We start from the raw sequence: 20,738 nt of genomic DNA, 5'->3' as shown, positions 1-20,738 counted from the left end.
GATAACTGGCCAATTATATGTTTATGATATGGCTGGCAGCAATATGAATCAAAACAGTTACTGTAATTCGTTTTCTGCTTTTGGCTTCATTTCCTTATATATGTTTTAAATCTATGGTCAGTCTCAATGAGATAACAATTATAATGTAGAAACGAGGATCTGCATATGTTGGTTCACAAAAAAAGCACACAAATACTGGATGGAGTAAGCTCTCAATGAGTTAGGCAGCATTGGAGTCTGAAGGTTCCTGACTGAAACGTCAGCTATTCGTGTTCTCCAATGATGCTGCCTAATCTGCTTAGTTACTCCCGCACTGTGTATTTTAATAATACTGTAGACTTGTATTATTGGAGGTTATACACTGACAACTCCAGAATACACATCTTATTTATATTACCCTAATAATGAAATAATGATCATCATTGATCAGTGTCAAACAAGAAAAGCCTACCAGGAACACCTTCAATGCCTTACCATATGTCAAATGCCACCTGTAGCTGTGTAAGCAAAAGTAAGGGCTCATATTTTCATACTTCTCATTTTCTTACAACATAGAAGAAAACTATTCAATCTGCAGTTTAGGATGACTCTCACAAGGCTCCTATTAATCCTATTTTCCTAAAATATATTCTCTCTAATATGCCCTTCATCTCCCCTGATTCTTCTGACACCCATCTATATCAGTCAAGTATAATAGAAAGATTAAAGGAGAACTTACCGTTTGAAGTTTGATCTTTATTTTATGAGAAGTTGAAGTGAGGGACTACGTGAAGAGCCCGCCAGCCCGCATGCGCGTCAATCTTCAGAGTAACTGCATGAAACCACAGACCACTTGCACAAACTTAAACTATAGAAAGATTAATAACCATTGGCTTACCAAATTATCTTTATGAGATTCAGGGTTGGGAGTGGAGGGCACGTTGTCCCTCACTTCAACTTCTCATAAAATAAAGATCAAACTTCAAACGATAAGTTCTCGTTTAATCTTTCTATTTTATATCGAAGCCACGTGAGTGACTACATGAAGCCTTCGAAGCTCTGTGATTTCATGCAGAAAACCAATCTGTGTGTGAAACACTTAAACAGATAAACCATAAATGATAGAAAGGACATGAATTATTAACAACATGATGCTAACTTGCATACATGTCCATTGTCCTTAATCGGACCACAGTCCCAATTGGCTTTGAGTTAGACAATAATAATAATAATAATAATAATAATAATAATAATAATAATAATAATAATAATAATAACTTTATTTATAAAGCACTTTTAGACAACATCAGTTACCACAAAGTGCTGTACATGGGAAGTCAACAAAAAGTTATTACAAACTACTAAAACCATTAAGACGGCAGGACTATAAAAACAGTAAAAATTAAAAGACATTAAAAGCACTAAAACAGGAACAATGTCTCAGCCAGTGTCGAAAGCCAGTGAATAAAAGTGAGTTTTTAGGGAGGATTTAAAGACAATAACTCATGCAACACTGTTCAGTTCAGAACATATTCAACCAAATTTTATAACTTTTGAAAATGCACTTTGTAAACCTCCTGCTGTTGCACGAAGATGATCAAATGGGAATATCCATTCTATTGGCTGCTAATGAGCCAGCCCCCTTGCAAGAGTCAGACTTGAAATTATTTGAATTCACACCCACTATTAGCAGCTTACACTCTCCTCATATTAAGATGGTCTGCACCAGCAATCTCTTGAGAAAACTATTAAATAACAATGAAGAAACTATCCTTCATCTCATAGGTACTAGCAAGCTCAGTGTACCTGTATATATAATAACACTCCCAATCTCACATCTGGTGGGTATGCTGCCGACTGTGTTCTTTGTGCTAAAATCAGTTGCTAAAAGCATAATCAACCTAAAAGATACTGCTCCCATTAGGAATACAGTAGATGAATATCTGCATAATAATTTACTGATACACATTCCACACTACTATGAGTCTAGGCTTTAGAGCGTTCATATAAAAGACACCTTGCATAATGTTAGTTCAACAGTGGGTGAATATCCAATCATTGATTGTCCCAATTATGGTACTAGAGAGAATGACAAAGCAGCACAAGCAGTGTCAAATGTGCTATAAAATAATCGCTTCTCTAAGCCCAAACTGAAAGAAACACAAACCTCTGCTACTTCTGTTTAAAAGTAGCTCACATGTAGTCTTCACAGACTTCCCATACAACCGTGCAGAGTTAGCTGCTCGAGAAATAGGCTGAACTAGCCATCACTCATGACTTCGAGTAAATAGCAACTTCTTTCAGCAGCCTTTTACAATGGACAACCTGAATGAGTAGGCTAAATTGGCACTATTACATTCACATCGCCTCATCTTTAATATTGTAAGAGGCATCTACTGATAAAACCCCTGAGTCTTATCAGCTACAAAAGCATGTTGTGTATAAACTCCATTACACACACAATGCCCTTTTGATCTGAGTAGGGCAGCATTAGCTTTAAAATCTTTGTAAATTGCCTCGGCCTGGTGACAACCCCTAGGTAGAGCCTAAACTTTCCACCACTGGCTTTGTCATCAAAACACCAGATATATCTGTGCCTCTCATGTATAGATATGGAAAAGTATGCATCTTCAAGATCAATTGAGGCCCTAAATCCTCTGAATCCTCTGAAAGACAATTATCCATCTTAAACTGGTTAACCATGATCAGACTAGCCAAATCCTAACCTGATTTGGCAAGCTCCACATTTCTTCAACGTTGAGAAAATATTAGAAATATACCCCTCTTGTTCTTGGGCAGACCACTCATCCTTTGTGAGATGTCTCTGTTTCCACTTGGATAACCATTGTTTCCTCTATTGACCATACGGATGGAAATTTTGGCTTCTCTTGCCGCGGAAGGCGTATTTATCAATTTATTTATTTATTTGTTTTTCCGCTCATAGAATCTTATAATCAGATCCTTATGACTAGAGCTGAAGCACAACATCCACTTGATGTGGGAATACGAGTTCCCTGTCAACTCTTCACCGTCAGAGTCACCACGAATCCTCAGCCTCCTTCCTCAGAGTGGAAAATGGCATAAAGCAAACCTGAACCAGGAATTGCTCCGCAGTCCTCTGACTGAAACCACCTGTCTCAGTGGCCAATGTGTGCAACACACTCTCTTTGACCAGCCAATCAGTCAGGAATTCTGGTATTCAGAGCATACAGATTATGATATATATATTTTCTATTCACAACATGACCCTGCAGGTCAGATAAAAAATGCTACATGCCAGACCGGCTTTCTGCTGGTAGCTACCTGTCCCAGAGAGGATGGCAATGATGTTTCCAACAAACTGACAACTCTACTAGCTGAGCAAAAATAATTAAGCATGTGTTGAAGGAAACCTCAAACTACCTCACTCTGCTGAGCAGCCTGATAACCTCAATCACAGATGTTGAGGCAGTGCTTCCCTGGTCAATATGTTCCATATGGCCAGCCAGTTCCAAATTGGTCTACCCTGAACCAGGGTAGCCAAACTATTCCTACTTGGACCTTACAGAGGTTGCTATGCAAGGCACCCTGCCAATGTCTCTGCATCAGCCTGCTCTTCTCCAGAGACAGTGAAAATACTAGACAGCCCATGCTGCTAGTAAATCCAAACCCGGGGTGACAGATTGCTCCATTTCGGAGTTTTACGGAGGTTAGTAAAGAGACCTTACCTGCTAGCGTCTCTGAGCCCAGGTCGACCTGCTTGTTGGAGCTTCAGCGAAGTTCCATTGCACACCATGTCTGACCACAGCTTCAGCCCCATGCTTGCATGCCAAACAGCTTGTTTCCGAAGCTCAAAAGCATCATTGCTGTGCAAGGCACGCCTGCCAGCATTTCTGAGCCCAATGGGACAGACTGCTTCTTCGGGCCTACAGCCTCTTTGGAGCCTTGCTGGAGCTTTACTGTGCTGGTCACGCTACCAGTTACTTCCAGCCTGGTTTGACAGGCCGCTCCTTGAGCCCCATCTGCTCCTTCGGAACCTTCGTGGAGCTCACTGAACAGGCCGCGCCTACCATTACTCCGAGCCTGCCTCGACAGGCTGCTCCTGCGGGCCTTCTGCCTTTTTTGGAGCCTTTACTGGAGCTGACTGTGCAGATCGTGCTGCTAGTTTCTCCCAGCCTGGATGCTCCTTTGGCCAGCTGCTCCTTTGGAGCCTCAGCGGGGCTCACTGGACAGGTCACACCTGCCATTACTGCAAGCCTGGTTCAACAGGCTGTTCTTGCAGGGCCAGCTAGTGACTCCCACTGCTCTTTTCCGGAGCTTCAACGGCGCTTCCTGCCTCTTGAATACAGGGGTGAAAAACCCACCGGAATACTGGAGCTTTACCCACATAGGATGGTACTCCACCCCCGCAGCCGTCTTAAATTCCCCCTGCAAGTCTTCAACTTGCTACATAAGTCCTCTCTGAAGAGATACTATGCAGACTGAATGTTACTGGCCCAGTAAAAATGAACCATTTTGGGAATTATCTCATGCCTTATAGCATTTTTGCGAAGGCAATAGCCCCAACTGAGTATTTAATGCAGCTTTATGTACTTCCGAGAGTTGAGACCCATCTACTGACTAGCAAAGGGCCGTAATGACTCCAGTGAGCAGTTTTTGGACTCACTGAAATAATTATTTGCCTACAAATCATCACTGAGATATCTCAACTGATGAAATTGACTTATGGAACATCCAAAAGTCTTGCAGTTATCTGGACTGACATATTTCCTAGCCGTATCCAGCATATTCCTCTCCTTAGCTAATGAGAAGTTAAATCCCTGATGCTCTTAGCCAGATCTTCCTCCAGTGAATCTCCTATCCCCAAAGGGATGGCAAATATGTGACAAGAGCTGGTAGCTCTTTCATATGATTAAAATGAAGCATTTCCCCCATTGCCGGAGGTTGCAGGTGGTTGCCGGAGGCTGTAGGTACCTGCAACCTCCGGCAACCACCTTCAACTAGCATCGCAACCGACCGACTAAAAAATTACCGATTTTGAAAACGGCAACCTATTTTTAGTCGCGGACAGTTTTGAATTGTTTGAAATAATCGCCGGAACATAGAAGAAGCGGAAACCACTTTCGACCATTAGGGAGACTGACAAAAACCTCCTGGAACCGCACGGAAACCTTGGGTGGGGCGCAAAGTCTCCAGAGGTTTCCGTTCAGGTTTCCTAAGTGGGACAGAGGCATTACAGCAAAGAAAGCACAATACAGTTTAGCGCTTCTATAATTGACTATATATGTTCAAATTAAACTAAGGAATATAAATTCAGTATTTTTCAAATAGATGTAAATATAGGCACTTTTGTGGTACAGCGAATCAACTTGAGATGTTTGTACAAATTTTTCCAGAAGCCAAATTTATTTCTGCCTCACATGCAATGAGCAAAACCAACCATATCTAGAGGGCCATCTTTCAGATAAAATGATAAACTGAGATGGGTTTTGCCCTCGCAGACCCCATAATCTTATTCAATGCAAGGTAGAAGTGTTCTTGATGCCTTGGTCAATATTCATTCATTAATAACTATATAATTGATTTGAGCATAAATTGGTCTATTAAGGTGAGTGGACTGAATTTTGGAAAAAGAATGCAATGAACATTTGCAGTTATGTTGCATTCAGCAAAAACAACTGAGGCAAATTTCTGCAAATTATCCAACTGACATTTATTCTTGTGTTGAAAATAGCAGTCCATTTCCTTGTGTTGAAAATAGCAGTCCTTAGTGGCTATACTTCAAAAGTTTTTAACTAAGTATAAAGTCCTTTGAGACAAAGTAGTGGAAGGTTTGGATGTGCCTATTTTGAGAAATTGTACATGTGAAAAGTTTAAAAATTAACAGATTGGTAGCATGCACACTAATGGTGCAAACAACATTCCTACGCAGGCTTTAAAGGGATACATTCTTTGAAAGGGATAATTAGGCTAATACTTAGTTTTGGAGTGTAATAATAAGGTTACCTGCAAAATAATGTCTGTTCATTCTCTGGCAGGACAGCGAACACCCATGTGTATGTGGATGAATCACATAACAGTAGAAACTCGTACTGCCATGGGAGACCAGTTGGCCCATCTTGTATAGATGTTGCTTGACCTGCTGTGTTCCAACAAAATTCTGTGTTTTATTCCAGATTTCAGCATCTGTAGTCTCACATTAACTTCAGCAAAACAAAGAGCGGTGTGGAAAATCTCACTACCCAGCTCGTGGCCCACAGGTTTTGCCACAATTTTTTTCTGATTATAGGCATGTGACCGATAGAGTGGTGCAGATGTTGGTGCTGGGTTCACTGTTGTTTCTTATCTGTACTAAAGAATTGGATGACAAGTAAATTTGCAGATTATACTAAAATTATACTAAGATTATACTCAGCAGGCTCGACTACTGTAACAGTGTCTTTACAGGTCTCCCTAAAAAGTCGATCAGACAGCTGCAGTTAATTCAGAACGCTGCTGCTCGAGTCCTCACTAAGACCAAAAAAGTAGATCACATTACTCCAGTTCTGAGGTCTTTACACTGGCTTCCTGTCTTTCAAAGAATTGATTTCAAAATACTACTGTTGGTTTACAAAGCACTGAATGGTTTAGGGCCAAAATACATTTCTGATCTTCTGCTTAGCTACGAACCACCCAGACCTCTCAGATCGTCTGGAACAGGTCTGCTCTGTGTCCCCAGAGTCAGAACTAAACATGGAGAGGCAGCATTTAGTTTTTATGCATCACATATCTGGAACAAGCTCCCAGAAAACTGCAGGTTTGCTGCAACTCTCAGCTCTTTTAAATCTAGACTGAAGAGTTTTCTGTTTGCCGCTGCCTTTCAGTAAACAATACAATTTATTAATTACCTATATTGCACTGTAACTTCTATTCCTGGTTTTATTCTATTTTAAATATTTTATTTGATTGCTTTTAATTTTGTAATTATTTTATCTGAATAATCTAATAATCGTTTTACATCTAAATGTCATTTCATATGTGTTTCTTTCCAATGCTTATAATGTTTTATGTAAAGCACTTTGAATTACCTTGTTGTTGAAAGGTATACAAATAAACTTGCCTTGCCTTGTCTAAAATAATTGGTATAATGGACAGTGAGGAAGAATATCTAAGTTTATGGCAGGATCGAGATCAGTTGAGAACATGGACCAAGGAATGGCAAATGGAAATTAACTCTGACAGATGTGAGACCTTTGTCAGACGAGGAGAGGACCTGTACAGCAAATGGGACAGCCCTGGAGAGATATGTCGAGCAGAGAGATCTGGGATAATAGGTATACGGTTCACTGAAAGTGGCGAATCAGGTAGACATTGTGGTGAAGAAGGCATTTAGCATGTTCATCCTCACTGAGAAGGGTATTTGGTACAAAGGTTGGAACATCAAAATGCAGATATACAAGTCGTTGGTGAGATCACACTTGGATTACTGTGTACAGTTATGTGTATAGCCTGACTATAAGAAGATCGGAAAGGATGGAGAAAAGATTCACAAGGATGTTACCTGGTCTTGCATGCTTGAGTTATAGGAAGTGGCTGGATAGGCTAGGACTTTGTTTAAGAAAGAACTGCAGATGCTGGTAAAATCGAAGGTAGACACAAAATGCTGGAGTAACTCAGCGCGCGAGGAAGCATCTATGGAAAGAAGGAATTCATGATGTTTCGGGATCGAGACCCTTCTTCAGTCTGAAGAAGGGTCTCGACCCGAAACGTCGCCAATTCCTTCTCTCCATAGATGCCTCACCCGCTGAGTTACTCCAACATTTTGTGTCTACCTAAGTTAGGACTTTTTTTTCTTTGGAGCGTAGGAAGCTGAGCAGTGACCTTATTGAGTCAACCTTCTAAGTCAGAAGAGAGTCAGTATCTGGAATGACCTGCCAGAGGAATCTATAGAAGCGTATTCAATTATAACTCAAATACATTATGATAAATAGATAGGAATATCTCAGAGGGCAGTGGGCCAAATGCGAGCATTTAGGGCTAACCCAAGGTGGACTGAAAGACTCATTTCTATGCTGTATAGCTCTATGACTCAAATACAAATAAGAAATGCAGTAACCATGCAGCATATCAGGCAACATCTATAGAAAGAAACAGTTAAAATTGTGGCTTGAAGATTCTTTTTCAGAAGTGTGGAAGCAGAGAATAAAATAGTATAAGGTTTCAAGAAGGGGTGGATAGAACAAAGAATACCAATGGTAGGATAATGGCAGGGTTGCATTGGGATAAATTGTAGTTATGATGATCTGATCAATCGATTTAAGAGGGACAGTTATGAAGGCAAAACAAAAAAAAAAGAACTATACAGGTTGTGAAGTGCAGAGCCACTGGAATTCGCAGCAGGTCAGGCCTATTAGTATACGGACTGAGAAAGTGATATTGTGTCTGGAAGGCTGCTAATGGAAGATGAGATGTGGTGGTTTTTCATGCTTATATTAGGCTTTATTAGAACATTGCAGGAATCCATAGATAAACAGATACGAAAGGGAGGGATTGGAGAGATTCAAAAGCAGATAACAGGAAGTTCAGGTTTTCTTCAGATAGAAACATAATTACTCCACAAAGTAGTCACTCCCATTCTGTGTTTGTTTTGCCTGATATAGAGGAGACATCATTTTGAGCACTGAATGCAGTACTTTGGATTGGAGAAACTGCAATTAAATCAATGCATCACTGTTTACGTTCTTAGATGGTCATAAGGGAGGAGAGGAAAACTGAAACTGAAAATAGGGGGTAATCAGTTGAAAATCTAGGCATTTCTAGTGCAGCAGGTATACGGTTTACATCAATCTATTAAAATTGTCTTTGCTTTCACCTTCTATCAATAGTATATACTCTGCACAAATCCAGATCAGACCATCAATCAACTGAAATGTCATCTTGTTATTTAAGATTCTGCATCCAGGCCAAGCGATAGATATTTGTTTGTTTTTTTTGTTTCTGGAGCTTGTTATTTTAATGAGTACTTCAAAAGTGAAATATGAAGATTGTAATGTCATGTGGCCTTCATTAGACTGAACTAAAAATATAAATTGCAGTTCACTGCTCTTTTATCCATTATTTAGAGTAAAATTAATGTGACAGTCACTTATAACATTATGTTCAAATATATCATGTTAAAAGACCATATCCTCCAGCAATTATGTTCCAATTTGTCTTTTTAGGCATTACTTGAAACGCAAAATCTATTGCGAACCCAGGTTCCCAACTTTACCTTCAACCTTGGATATTCTGGAAAATTCTACCATACAGGTGAGAATGTACAACAAATAGCAGTTCGGTTTGGAATGTTTTTGCAACTTTACAATGAACTTGTGACCAAGAATTCAGATAGGACTATCTCCAGGGAAAAAACCTTGGTAAGCTCAAAATATGTGATAAAAGGATAGAAGTGCCTAAAAGATCAAACAGGTACTGGAATGGTCATTGGAACGTAGTCAGAGATTTAGGAAAAGTGACTAAAAATTGTTGTAAATGGTAAATGAAAGATAAATTCTGAAAGATGATTAAAGGTGTTAACTAGGAATGTTGGATGGTTTTACAGAATTTATTCCCCAGATAAATGCCATTCAACTGAGCTGCTCATAATTCTTCATTTCATTACCATCAACATGTCTTTCTATTCCTTTTTCTCACATATATTTATCCAACTTCTTAAATGCTTTGTTTTGCTACTCCCTCGAAATGCTTCCCAGAGCAACATGTTCAGAACATTTTACGGGAAAATATTTTTATCCAAAATTATTGATTGGATTTGCTTTGATTCCCCTTAGTCCTTGTTTTATCATTAAATAGAAGCTCTGCTGTGTGTATCCCAAAGGAACACTTAAACATTTGTCAAGACTCACTGGGGGAATGCTGAGAGAGGAGCAGATAGGGACAGGAAAGGAAGGTGGAGAAATAGATTGAAACACATGGACAAGTTCTTTGCAGCTTTGCAGCATGAGGCTACATGAGGATAAAGGGAGGTTGGTATCATTTGATATAAGAATGGAATGTGAAGTGGTTGTCCAAATGGTTGAAATGCTCATTAAAGAAGTTTGCAATGAAGGAGAAGGCACAGTACTGAAAAAACAAGCGAGAGGCTGGCAACTACATCACATTAACATTCCGTGAACAGAGCAGAATCTACGGAACCAAATAACGTGCAAGTAGTGCCAACAAAAAGTTAATGAGAAACGGAATTCAGTTCACGCGAATTTTGGGAGGTATAGAGTCATCAAGTACAACTTGGAAGCAGGCACTTTGGTCCACCTTGTCCATGTAGAACAAGTTAGCATATTGGTTGTCCTATACTGGTTGTCCCATACTGGTTGTCCCATATGCCTGTATGTGGTCCATATGTCTCCAAGCACTTCCCGTCCATATATCTGTTTAAATGTCTTTAAGAAATTGTGATTGTACCCACTTTCATCACTTTATCTGACAATTCCTTTCAGATACAGACTACCCTCTGAATGGAAATGTTGCCCCTGAGCTCCCTCTTAAATCCCTCCACTCTCATCTTAAGTCTAAGCCCTCTAAGTTTAGAATCCTGTACCCCGGGTAAAAGAACCAACGTTCATTTTATCTATGTTTCTGCTATTCTTCCACATCTCAATAATGTAACTCCTTAGCCTCCTACGCTCAAAAGATAATGTCCCAGTATTTCCAACCACTCTCTATAACTCATAATCGAAAGCCCAGGTAACGTCTTGGCAAATATTTTTGCACCCTTTTCAACTTAATGACATCCTTGCTGCAGCTGCGTGACCAGATCTGCACACATTACTCCAAATGTGGTCTCACCGTAGATTTTTACAGCTGCATCCGGCACTCACCTGTATTAATTGACGACTCGTAAATATCAGCCAGGCCACCTGTAAATTTCTCTCTAGCTTTCCACAGTGTCCTTGGATATATCTGATCAGGCCCAAGAGATTTGTCTACTTTCATACATGTTTGGACCTTCAGCATCTCTTCAACTGTAATACTGACTGCTCTCAAGACCTATCCATTGACTGTTGCAAGATCCCCCGTCCTCCTGTCTTTCACCGTGGTAAAAACTTGAAGGGAAAATATACAAGGGAAAGGTAGAAATGCATGTTGAGTGGTTAGCCCAACCCAAAAACTGACATAGGCATGAAGAGCTGAATGGCCTTCTTCCAATATGTGTGATACTGTATGGTTTTAGCTCAGTTCGCGACTTGCCGCATGTATCCCCCAAATACTTTCACTATCCTTGTGTAAAGCAGTGGCTCCATTTACCTTGAGCATCTCAATTCAGCAGCAACCAGCCCCCAACCCACAAACCACACAGGTCCTGGCACCAGAACACCATGATAGCCATTGGTAGGAGACTAGGCTGGGGGTGGAAACTAACCTCCTCTGTGAGCATTTGGTGGAGGTTGTAATGAACTCTGACATTCAAAGATATTTAAAATCAGAGACTTTGTAATCGATTGCTTTACATAATTAGAATATAGAATTCCTCATACAAAATAAATTAAATGTATTAACATAGATTGGGAATCTATGAACAATTATGTTAAATAACTTAAAAATTTAAAAAAAACCTGTACTTTCCAAGCACCTCATAATCTCCAGAACATGAATCCTCATGCAAATGAATTTGTTCCTTCTTCTTCTTATCGAGTCCACACACAAGATTAGAAGTTGTTCAGCCAGAGCTGAACACATTACTCTGCATCTGCATACAATGTCTTGTAGCTTCTTGTGCTTCTTGTGCGTGGTGGTGGGAAGATTGGTGGAAACAGGCCGCGACATGAACGCTCTTTCCTTGACCCCAATTGGTTCCCGATCCTACACCAGACCTGGTTGGCGTAGGATCAATTTGGTGCAGAGGTGGGTTTTCCTTCATTTGGCTCTCATTACATTCCAGATATAAAAAGGTTGTGAAACTTAGGAATATACGTACTTACCTGCAAGTAGCAGAATGCCGATATTACTCATGAGAGCTATCGCCCACTGCCTACTCAATGCAGTCTGATAGTTCTAAAGAATGCAATGTTTCCTTTTATTGACCACAATCCTTCACACAGCGTATTACCATTCCCATTTTAAGTTACTTTATTTACTGGTAATAGCCATTGCTGGTTGAAGCAGTTTCATGGGCATGAGTAATTACAACAGGAGCAGTGAACTACCTGAACATTTAAAGATCTAATCTCTTTTATGGAACTTAATTCAGAATCTCAGAATCCAGATAGGCCAATAAGACAATGATGAAGTGAGATATAGGAAAGTGTGCTCTATCTGCTGTGTTAGAAAGCTCAATATAACAGACCCATAAATTCAAGGACAGGTGAAGGCCATCAATGTCGCTGAATTCTGACCCTGGTTCTGCTCATTAATATATGTGTTACCTCCAGGCTTGACAATTCCATTACTCTCCTGGCCATCCTCTTGCAGCTTTGCATTCCATAAATGAGAATCCCAATCTCATTTGTCCTCTCCTTTACAGGAAATGTGCATTCATCACCCTCTGTGTGCTGACCGACACAGCCCCATGATCAAGCAATGCCAACAACTTGCAATCCTCTTCCTTGCTAAATCCCTCCAAAGTCTTCTAAACACCACAATCGTATATATTTGTAATTTCCTCCCACTTATAACATTTATAATCTTCCAAGGGAACTGAATTGTTACAATTCTTCTTAGACATCCCCAGATTGAACTGCTAAATCAATCATGGGAACTGCCGGGACCGTCTGAAGAGGGGCCCCATCCATTTTGTTTTTCAATCACGGGAACTTCACCTCAATTCTGAAAAACTCTTTGAAAATTCTCCATCTCAGTACCTCCCTTTCCTTCTGTACAATATTCTTTCATGCTTATCTATGAACTAATTTGCATTTATAAACTCAAATCGGGCCTTATGTGGCTTGGTATTAATATTTTGTTCCAATTCCGCATTGGAGGTTTGGGTGTGTTCATTGGGGGGGGGGGGGGGGGGGGGGGGGGGGGTAAATGGGGGAATGGGTGCACGCTAGGGTAAGGAAAGAGTGTGTGGAGAAAAATAATGAGATGGGGTGTTACCTAAAATTGGAGAATTCAATGTTCATACTGTCCAGTTGTTACCTATCTAAGCAGGATAAGAGGTGCTGTTCCTCCAATTTGCATATGGTTAGGTTGAGTGACCTGTTTCTATTGCTGAAATGTAATTCCTCGTGTTGTCTGATTAATCTCACTTCTCTTACAACCTCATCCCTCTTCAACGTGAATATCTTACTTTATTTGCTTTTTGTAATTAATTACCTACATTGATTTATGTATTCATGTATTCGAACAGTTTGTTCTACCAGTGCTTAATTTCCAAGTAGTACATGACGATCTTGTACAAAGTGAAGTACCTCTCACTTAGTGTTTACAAGACTGCAAGGAAGATGTATTGATGAAAAAAAATGTTCCAGATTCTTTCTAACAAGTTGATTGGCTCCAACTGCAGCAGAGAAAGTAACATTTTCATCTGTTGCTTCATTCCAAGAATCACAGTAATTCTGAATCAGTATTTTCACTCTACAGTCCCCGGCGTCCCTTTACCACAATGCCCAAAGAAATAATCAAAGAGGCAACAATATTTTCCCCAGATTCACCAGATGTGCGTGGCTGTCAATTGCTATTATGTATTCGGGATACTTAGCACACTTGAATAAAGGCTCGGACACGGGAGTAATCTTACAAGCTTCTTTACTACAGGACGCCACCTTGAGTCTCACGCACATGCGTACTTGCACAACATATGACAAGACACTAATTACATATGCGAATTACAGATGCTAATTATCACATACCTAACACTCCTCCCCCTTTAACTTGGAGGCAGGTAACACCACTTCTATTACATACTCAACAATCCTCCCCCTTTAACTTGGAGGCAGGTAACACTATTTGTATTACCTACATAACACTCCTCCCCCTTTAACTTGGAGGCCCGTAACACCATTTATATTACATACATAATACTCGTCCCCCTTTAACTTGGAGGCAGGTAACGTCACTTCTATTGCATACACCGCACTCCTCCCCTTTTAAGTCAATTTCACCTGTACAGTATATGCTCTTTTCCTACACATCATTGAATAATACACTGTTACACAATGGTATTATACTTAAACCAAATACATTACCCCTTGCTTTATGAGTTCTCATTTTCTGGTTCATGTATTTGTTTTGTTTTCCTCTTGGTAGGTGGGATCTGACCCATGGCTGCAAGTTTCCATTTTCTAGCAGCTTCCTCAGCTGTTCAGTTTCCCTTCTCTGCTTATTTATCTGCTCTTGGTGTTTCATGAGATTCTACAATGCCTAACCCTTTGTCCATTGCTCAGTGAAGGAGGCTCCATGCTGGATTATACTGAAGTGTCCTGGATTATACTGAAGTGTCCTAATTGCGGTCCTGCCTACTTTTGTCTTGACCGACCAGCCTCTCTTCTTTAGACTTTTCTATTAGCAGCTTCTACTCATTGTCACACATTTATTCAACCTTTCCTTGCATCGTTCAAGCCTTTTCTGTTGTTCATCTACTCGTCTTCTTAAGTCACCTTTCTGGTTCTTTATCAAGAAGTAGGATCTATATTGTCTTTGCAATACAGTACTGGCTTTCCTATATTGTTTAAGCCTTTTGTATCGTTTAAGCCTTTTCTGTTGTTTATCTATTTGTCCACTTAACTCTTTCCGATACCAACTCATATGGAGTACTGACTGCACTTTTACAGTAGCTCTCTTTTGCTTAACCCCCTGCCTAACCATCATACTCTTGTAGGACTTAATACAGCGTGCTGCCTTGCTTTTCTCTACCAATATTCTGGCTTTGATCCCGCGGTATAAGGCCTGAATACAAATCACTACTTTTCTCAAACTATCATACTGTCTCACTTGGACACCTCTTATCTGGCATGCTCGGTATCGTTCCTGTACCGCAATGGCAGACCAGCGTAGTTTCTTAAAATACTGACGCTGTTTATGCATCTGATAATAAGTCTGTATGACCTTGGCAGATTTATGCATGCACCGCAGTTGCTTTCGAACAAGCATTCCTCAGTAGGCTGCCTGAAGCAGTACAACACTGCTGTGTACCTTCATGTAAGTTTTGCGATCACTTACCATTTGAAGGTGTGCCCTATAATGGGTTTGCACTATTATAGCTGCTAATCTCATTGCCTTGTATTGACGGTATACTCTATGCATTCTAAATGCTGCTTGTATTACCGTTGCTGCCTTCTGTTTGTTCCGGATCTCTCTCCGTACCTTCATACCCCTAAATGTAGCTTGAATAACTAGAGTTGCCCTTTGAATGGCAATTGTCCTTTGCCTTTGACTCCTTTTCCTTTGCCTTTTACCTTTGGCCTTTTCCCTCTGCACTTGACTTTTGTCATTCTGCACTTGACCTTGGTCATTTTGCACTCGACCTTGGTCCCTTTGCACTTGACTTGTGTCCCTTTGCACTTGACCTTTGTCCCTTTGCACTTGACTTGTGTCCCTTTGCACTTGACTTGTGTCCCTTTGCACTTGACCATTGTCCTTTGCACTTGACCGTTGTCCTTTTGCACTTGACCTTTGTCATTTTGCACTTGATCTTGGTCCTTTTGCACGACCTTTGTCCTTTTGCACGAACTTTGTCATTTTGCACTTGACCTTGGTCCTTTTGCACTTGACCTTTGTCCTTTTGCACTTGATCTTTGTCCTTTTGCACTTGACCTTTGTCCTTTTGCACTTGACCTTTGTCCTTTTGCACTTGACCTTTGTCCTTTTGCACTTGACCTTGGTCCTTTTGCACGACCTTTGTCCTTTTGCACTTGACCTTGGTCCTTTTGCACTTGACCTTTGTCCTTTTGCACTTGACCTTTGTCCTTTTGCACTTGACCTTTGTCCTTTTGCAACTGACCTTTGCCCACTGAGGGACTCCCTGCCCTCTTTAGTTCAGGCTCCTTGCCTCTGGATGCCCTTGGAGGTTTTGTCGAGAAATGAGCCATTAATACCTCCTTACACGTACGTTTTCTCTGTGGGCTTTGCTGGCAGCAGTAACGTACGTAAGGTATGATAACCCTCTCTTCCTATGCTTAATATGAACCATGCTCTCTTCTTCTCCTCTGTAGTGATCTTATTAGAAATGAACAAAGCCTCCAAGACTTCAGTCCATTTCTCAAAATTGCACCCAGAATCTAACTGGGGCCACTTTCCTACAATTGAAGCAGCCATGCTACACTGTTGCTATTCAGGTACACTACATTCTGTTCTCTCACACAGTGTTCTCTGCACTGGATTTATTTATTTTACATTCTAAGAGATTATCTAGCTCACTGACTATTACTTAATCTTATAATTATAGATTCATACTAATAACCAACATTTCAGGTTAATGCCAACTAGAACATTTTAAACCATATTCCTTCTATGCACACAGATTTACTTAAATTATTGATAACAGTGACCCATACATTAAATCCTAACAGCCATGCTTTAACTGTGACAATGCACTACATTCATAGAGGACTTTTATTATGAAGGCTTTCACTGCTCCAGCTTGCTGCTTGTGGACTCCGATGCCTTCTTAACCTCTCGAGCCGTCCCCACTGGTACTTTTGCTGTGGCCTCACCGGACTTCCACTGCTGCTTTCAGGCTGGCTTTTGCTGGCCCGCTTGCCTGCTGACCTTCCTCTCCACCACTGCTCCCCAACTTGCCTGCCCGCTGTCTCCACAGCCCTCCCGGCTGCTACTGGACCTGCTGCATGGCTCGTCGCTGGCTCCCGTGGCCACCCTGCGGAAGGTGAAGGTGAGTCGCTGCTCTTCTGCTGCTGGTCCCCGCTGCTCTAAGCGTCGGGGCTGTGCCTCTCAGCTTTCTCAGCCTTCTCCCCTCTTGGCCGTCTCCCGTGACCGGGCTTTCTCTACTTCACTTCCCCGACTGGGCTGACACTGCTCCCGACCGGGCTGCAGTGCTTGAGTGCTGTGTCACGCTTTTCTCGCGCGGACCCACTCTTCGCTTGGGGCCGGACTTCCTTTCACGTCCGGGCTTTCCCCGCTCTCGGCCGTCCCCTGCGACCGGGCTTTCACGGCTCTTGGCTTCTCGCCGCTTCTCTCACGGGCCTGTCCGCTTTTCTGCTCACGATCAGGCTGACTCTGATCCCGACCGGGCCTTCTTTACTTTCTTCCCCCACCGTGCTGACTGTTCCTGGTTGGGCTGAAGACTCAGCCTCTGTCGTTGGCTCTCTGGACCTGTCCGTGGCCTACACGGTACGAGGCCCTCACCCGACGTCTGTGGCTGCTCCTGGGGCTGGCCATGGGCTACACGGTCCTCTTCCATCGGTGCTTCTTTGGACCTGTCCGTGGCCTTCACGGTACTAAGCCCTCACCTGACATCTGGGACTGGCCGTGGGCTACACGGTCCTCTTTCGTCAGTGGCTCTCTGGACCTGTCCGTGGCCGTCACGGTACTAGGCCCCCACCCGACGTCTGTGGCTGCTCCTGGGGCTGGCCGTTGGCTTCACGGCACGAGCCCTCACGCAACGTTTGAGGTTCAAATGACGGACATTTAACTGCCCTGCTTGTTTTCCTTCGCTCTTCCCTGAGCTATTGCTTCCCGTTCCTACCTTTTTTCTTTTTTTTTTTTTTTTCCTTTTGACGCCAATTCAAAACCATTTGGCGCCAAATCTTTAGGCTTCATGCTGTTCCACTTTGTTTCCAAATACACTTTTTTTTTTTAAACTTTGTTTTTGATTCTTCTTGCTGGCCTTGTTCTTATCTTCGTTCTTTTATCCTCGTCGCCAATTGTTATGTATTCGGGATACTTAGCACACTTGAATAAAGACTCGGACACGGGAGTAATCTTACAAGCTTCTTTACTACAGGACGCCACCTTGAGTCTCACGCACATGCGTACTTGCACAACATATGACAAGACACTAATTACATATGCTAATTACATATGCTAATTATCACATACCTAACAATTGCCATGATGTGACATTGCATATTCCAATAGAAAAATCTCATATCTGTCAGCCATCATTAGATGTATGCCTTTAAATGTGCACCTTATGTCTGATATTCTAGCAATTAAAATTATGATAAATTGGATCCATCATTAAACTTTTATACTGTGTTCGTTCAACTGCATCTCAATAGCACGGTCGCAGATGAAAAGCCTTATTTACCAATTGTTCACTGTGCCACTTTAATATGGCAGGGTAGTTATAAACCCCCCCTCGCCCACCATCCCAAAAATGCTAAGTCCAATTGTCAGGATCGGAGCTTGAATTCTGTTTCAAAACTGACACATGTACAATTTTCAGGAATGCTCGCGGAGGATGAAGGTGATGATCTGCTGCTAAAATACGTGAATGAATTTTGGTGGTTCCCTCACATGTGGAATCACATGCAACCTCATCTCTTCCACAACGAATCGGTCTTGGCTGAGCAAATGATTCTCAACAAGGAGTTTGCATTAGTGAGTATCAACATGTTTTAGATTATTATTAATAAACAAAATTTGAGAGAATTACCAATTGTGACAAATAATATTCTTAAAGATGCTTTCGATCATTAGTAAGAACAATAAAGGTGATGACTTTAGACTTTACAGGGATACAGCGAGGAAGCAAGACCACCTTCAGCCCAGCAAGTCCGCACTGACTAGCGATCACCCCGTACACTAACCTCCATACACATGGGATAATTTTACAACTTACCGAAGCCAATTAACCTACAAGTCTGTGAGTCATTGGACTGTAGTAGGAAACTAGAGCACCAGGAGAAAACCGATACATCCACAGGGAGAAAGAACGTACAAATCCGTACAGATAATACCCATTATTAGATTCAAATCCGGGGGTCACTGTGCCGCCCAAACTAAAGATGACAAAGGAATTATCTGCCTCTGTTTATAAATTTATACATGGGTTGGATGTTGAACAAATGAAAATGTAGTTTTGCACAAACCAAACAGAAAATGTTTCACCAAGTAGGTGTTTCTTATACAACTTCCAACATATGTGTATATATGGAAGCACATGTCCAGGTACATGTCCAGGTGTAAATCCTTAGTAAAATTAAAAGCAACCATCATCCTGTGGGAAATGAGACATGAGGTTTAAATAATGCCTACTTTTTTTATTGAATGAATGCATGAATGAATGAATGAATTGAATGCATGAATGGATGAATGAATGAATGAATGAATACTTTATTGTCACATTTGACAAGTCACAGTGACATTTTTTGCTTGCCTACCTAAGGTATGGAAATAGTCACCACATAAAGGGTGCTGACAAATTAACAAAGTGTCTACATCAGGTCCGCCTTTGTTCTTCTCACCTCCCTCTCTGTTCTCCCCCTCCCTCACGGCGGTCCCCCCCACGCCGGGTCCTTCCTTTGTCCCTTCCCTTGGCAGCGGCATCCTCACTTCCACATGTCCGTCCTCGACCCCTGGTCGCTGCACCGACCTCTCCACTATCGCCGCCAGATCCTCTCTGGACGCCTCTTTGTTGTCGACCCAGCACCGTCGGCTGCGGGCTTCGTCCACTCGCGGGGCTCCGACTTTGACCCGCGAGGCCCAGGCTGCGACCTGTAGGACTCCGACCCCTGAGACTCCGACACGTGAGGCCCAGGCTCAAATGATTAGAATGTGCTGACGTTCACAAATCTATTGGGTGCAAATGACCATGAGGGAAAATGAATTCACAAAACTGAGACCAAATGTATACAGAATCCTCAGAGAGATACTGGGGAAATTATTAAGATTTCTAATCAGCTGTGGGAGAACATAATCAATGCAGTGGAAACTATGGGGTCACTTTACTTGCCCCTTTATTAGCCCCTTCATATTCCAGCTTTGCTGGGCATCACTTCAAGACCACTAGAAAACCAGTAAAGAATTCATGCATGCCCCTTACTCATACTACAGAGATGCTGAGAGTCTTCATGTTGGAGGGGACAACATTTGAGAACCCCTCCGATGTCAAACAGACTGTTGACCAGCAAAAATGTCTCTGGATAAACAGTCAACTTAAAGAGCAGAAGGAACCAACTATGGTGACTCCCCCAGAAGACTGGGCAAAAATGCAGTGAATCAGGCCTGTTATTTCACACATCATGTCCATAAATCCTCAGTCATGTGCATGGATGTGAATACGGCTAATTGAGGACCAGAGGACATATGTTCAAGGTGAAAGGGAAAAGATTGAATAGGAATTTGAGGGGTAACTTTTTCACACAAAGGATGGTGGGTGTATGGAACAAGCTGCCAGAGGGGATAGTTGAGGCTGGGACTATCCCAATGTTCAAGAAACAGTTAGACAGGTATATGGATCGGACGTTTGGAGGGATATGGACCAAATGCAGGCAGGTGGGACTAGTATAGCTGGGACATGTTGGCCGCTGTGGGCAAGTTGGGCTGAAGGGCTGGTTTCCTCACTGTATCATTCTATGACTATCATTGACTATAATCAGAAGCTTGATAAATAGGAATTACCCAATCATCTACAATTTGGCCTGCAACATTATTGTCACCATGTGCATTCTTTTTGTTAACCAGGGTTCTCAGTGTCAATGCAGTATCAGGATGGGTAGAATGTTGTGTATTGCTCACACAGTGATTAGAAGCTAACAATTCCTGCTTAGAAAAATGTGCAAGGATCAATATGTGCAGCATCAGGCTTGGTTGTATTGCCTTTGTGGGTGAATATATACCAAGAGAAAGAGTTCAACTTTGCTAGTTACTGTCAAAATCAACAAAAACATTATGCGAGTTTG

The 20,738-nt window shown here is 41.7% G+C and overlaps 1 protein-coding gene across 1 annotated transcript in view; it reads left to right on the top strand.

Annotated features, from left to right (window-relative positions):
- The first annotated feature begins 8,854 nt into the window (after positions 1-8,854).
- Positions 8,855-20,738, top strand: part of LOC129700315 (bifunctional heparan sulfate N-deacetylase/N-sulfotransferase 4-like) — a 146,872-nt gene continuing 134,988 nt past the window's right edge. Inside the window, exons 1-2 of the mRNA XM_055640697.1 lie at positions 8,855-9,246; positions 18,281-18,435. Coding sequence (XP_055496672.1) covers positions 18,283-18,435 — 153 coding nt within the window. The 5' untranslated portion in view covers positions 8,855-9,246; positions 18,281-18,282. The remainder of the gene's footprint in view (positions 9,247-18,280; positions 18,436-20,738) is intronic.

This window comes from Leucoraja erinacea, chromosome 1 (assembly GCF_028641065.1).
Source record: "Leucoraja erinacea ecotype New England chromosome 1, Leri_hhj_1, whole genome shotgun sequence".
NCBI lineage: Eukaryota > Metazoa > Chordata > Chondrichthyes > Rajiformes > Rajidae > Leucoraja > Leucoraja erinaceus.
This window is presented reverse-complemented; position numbering and strand designations above follow the sequence as displayed.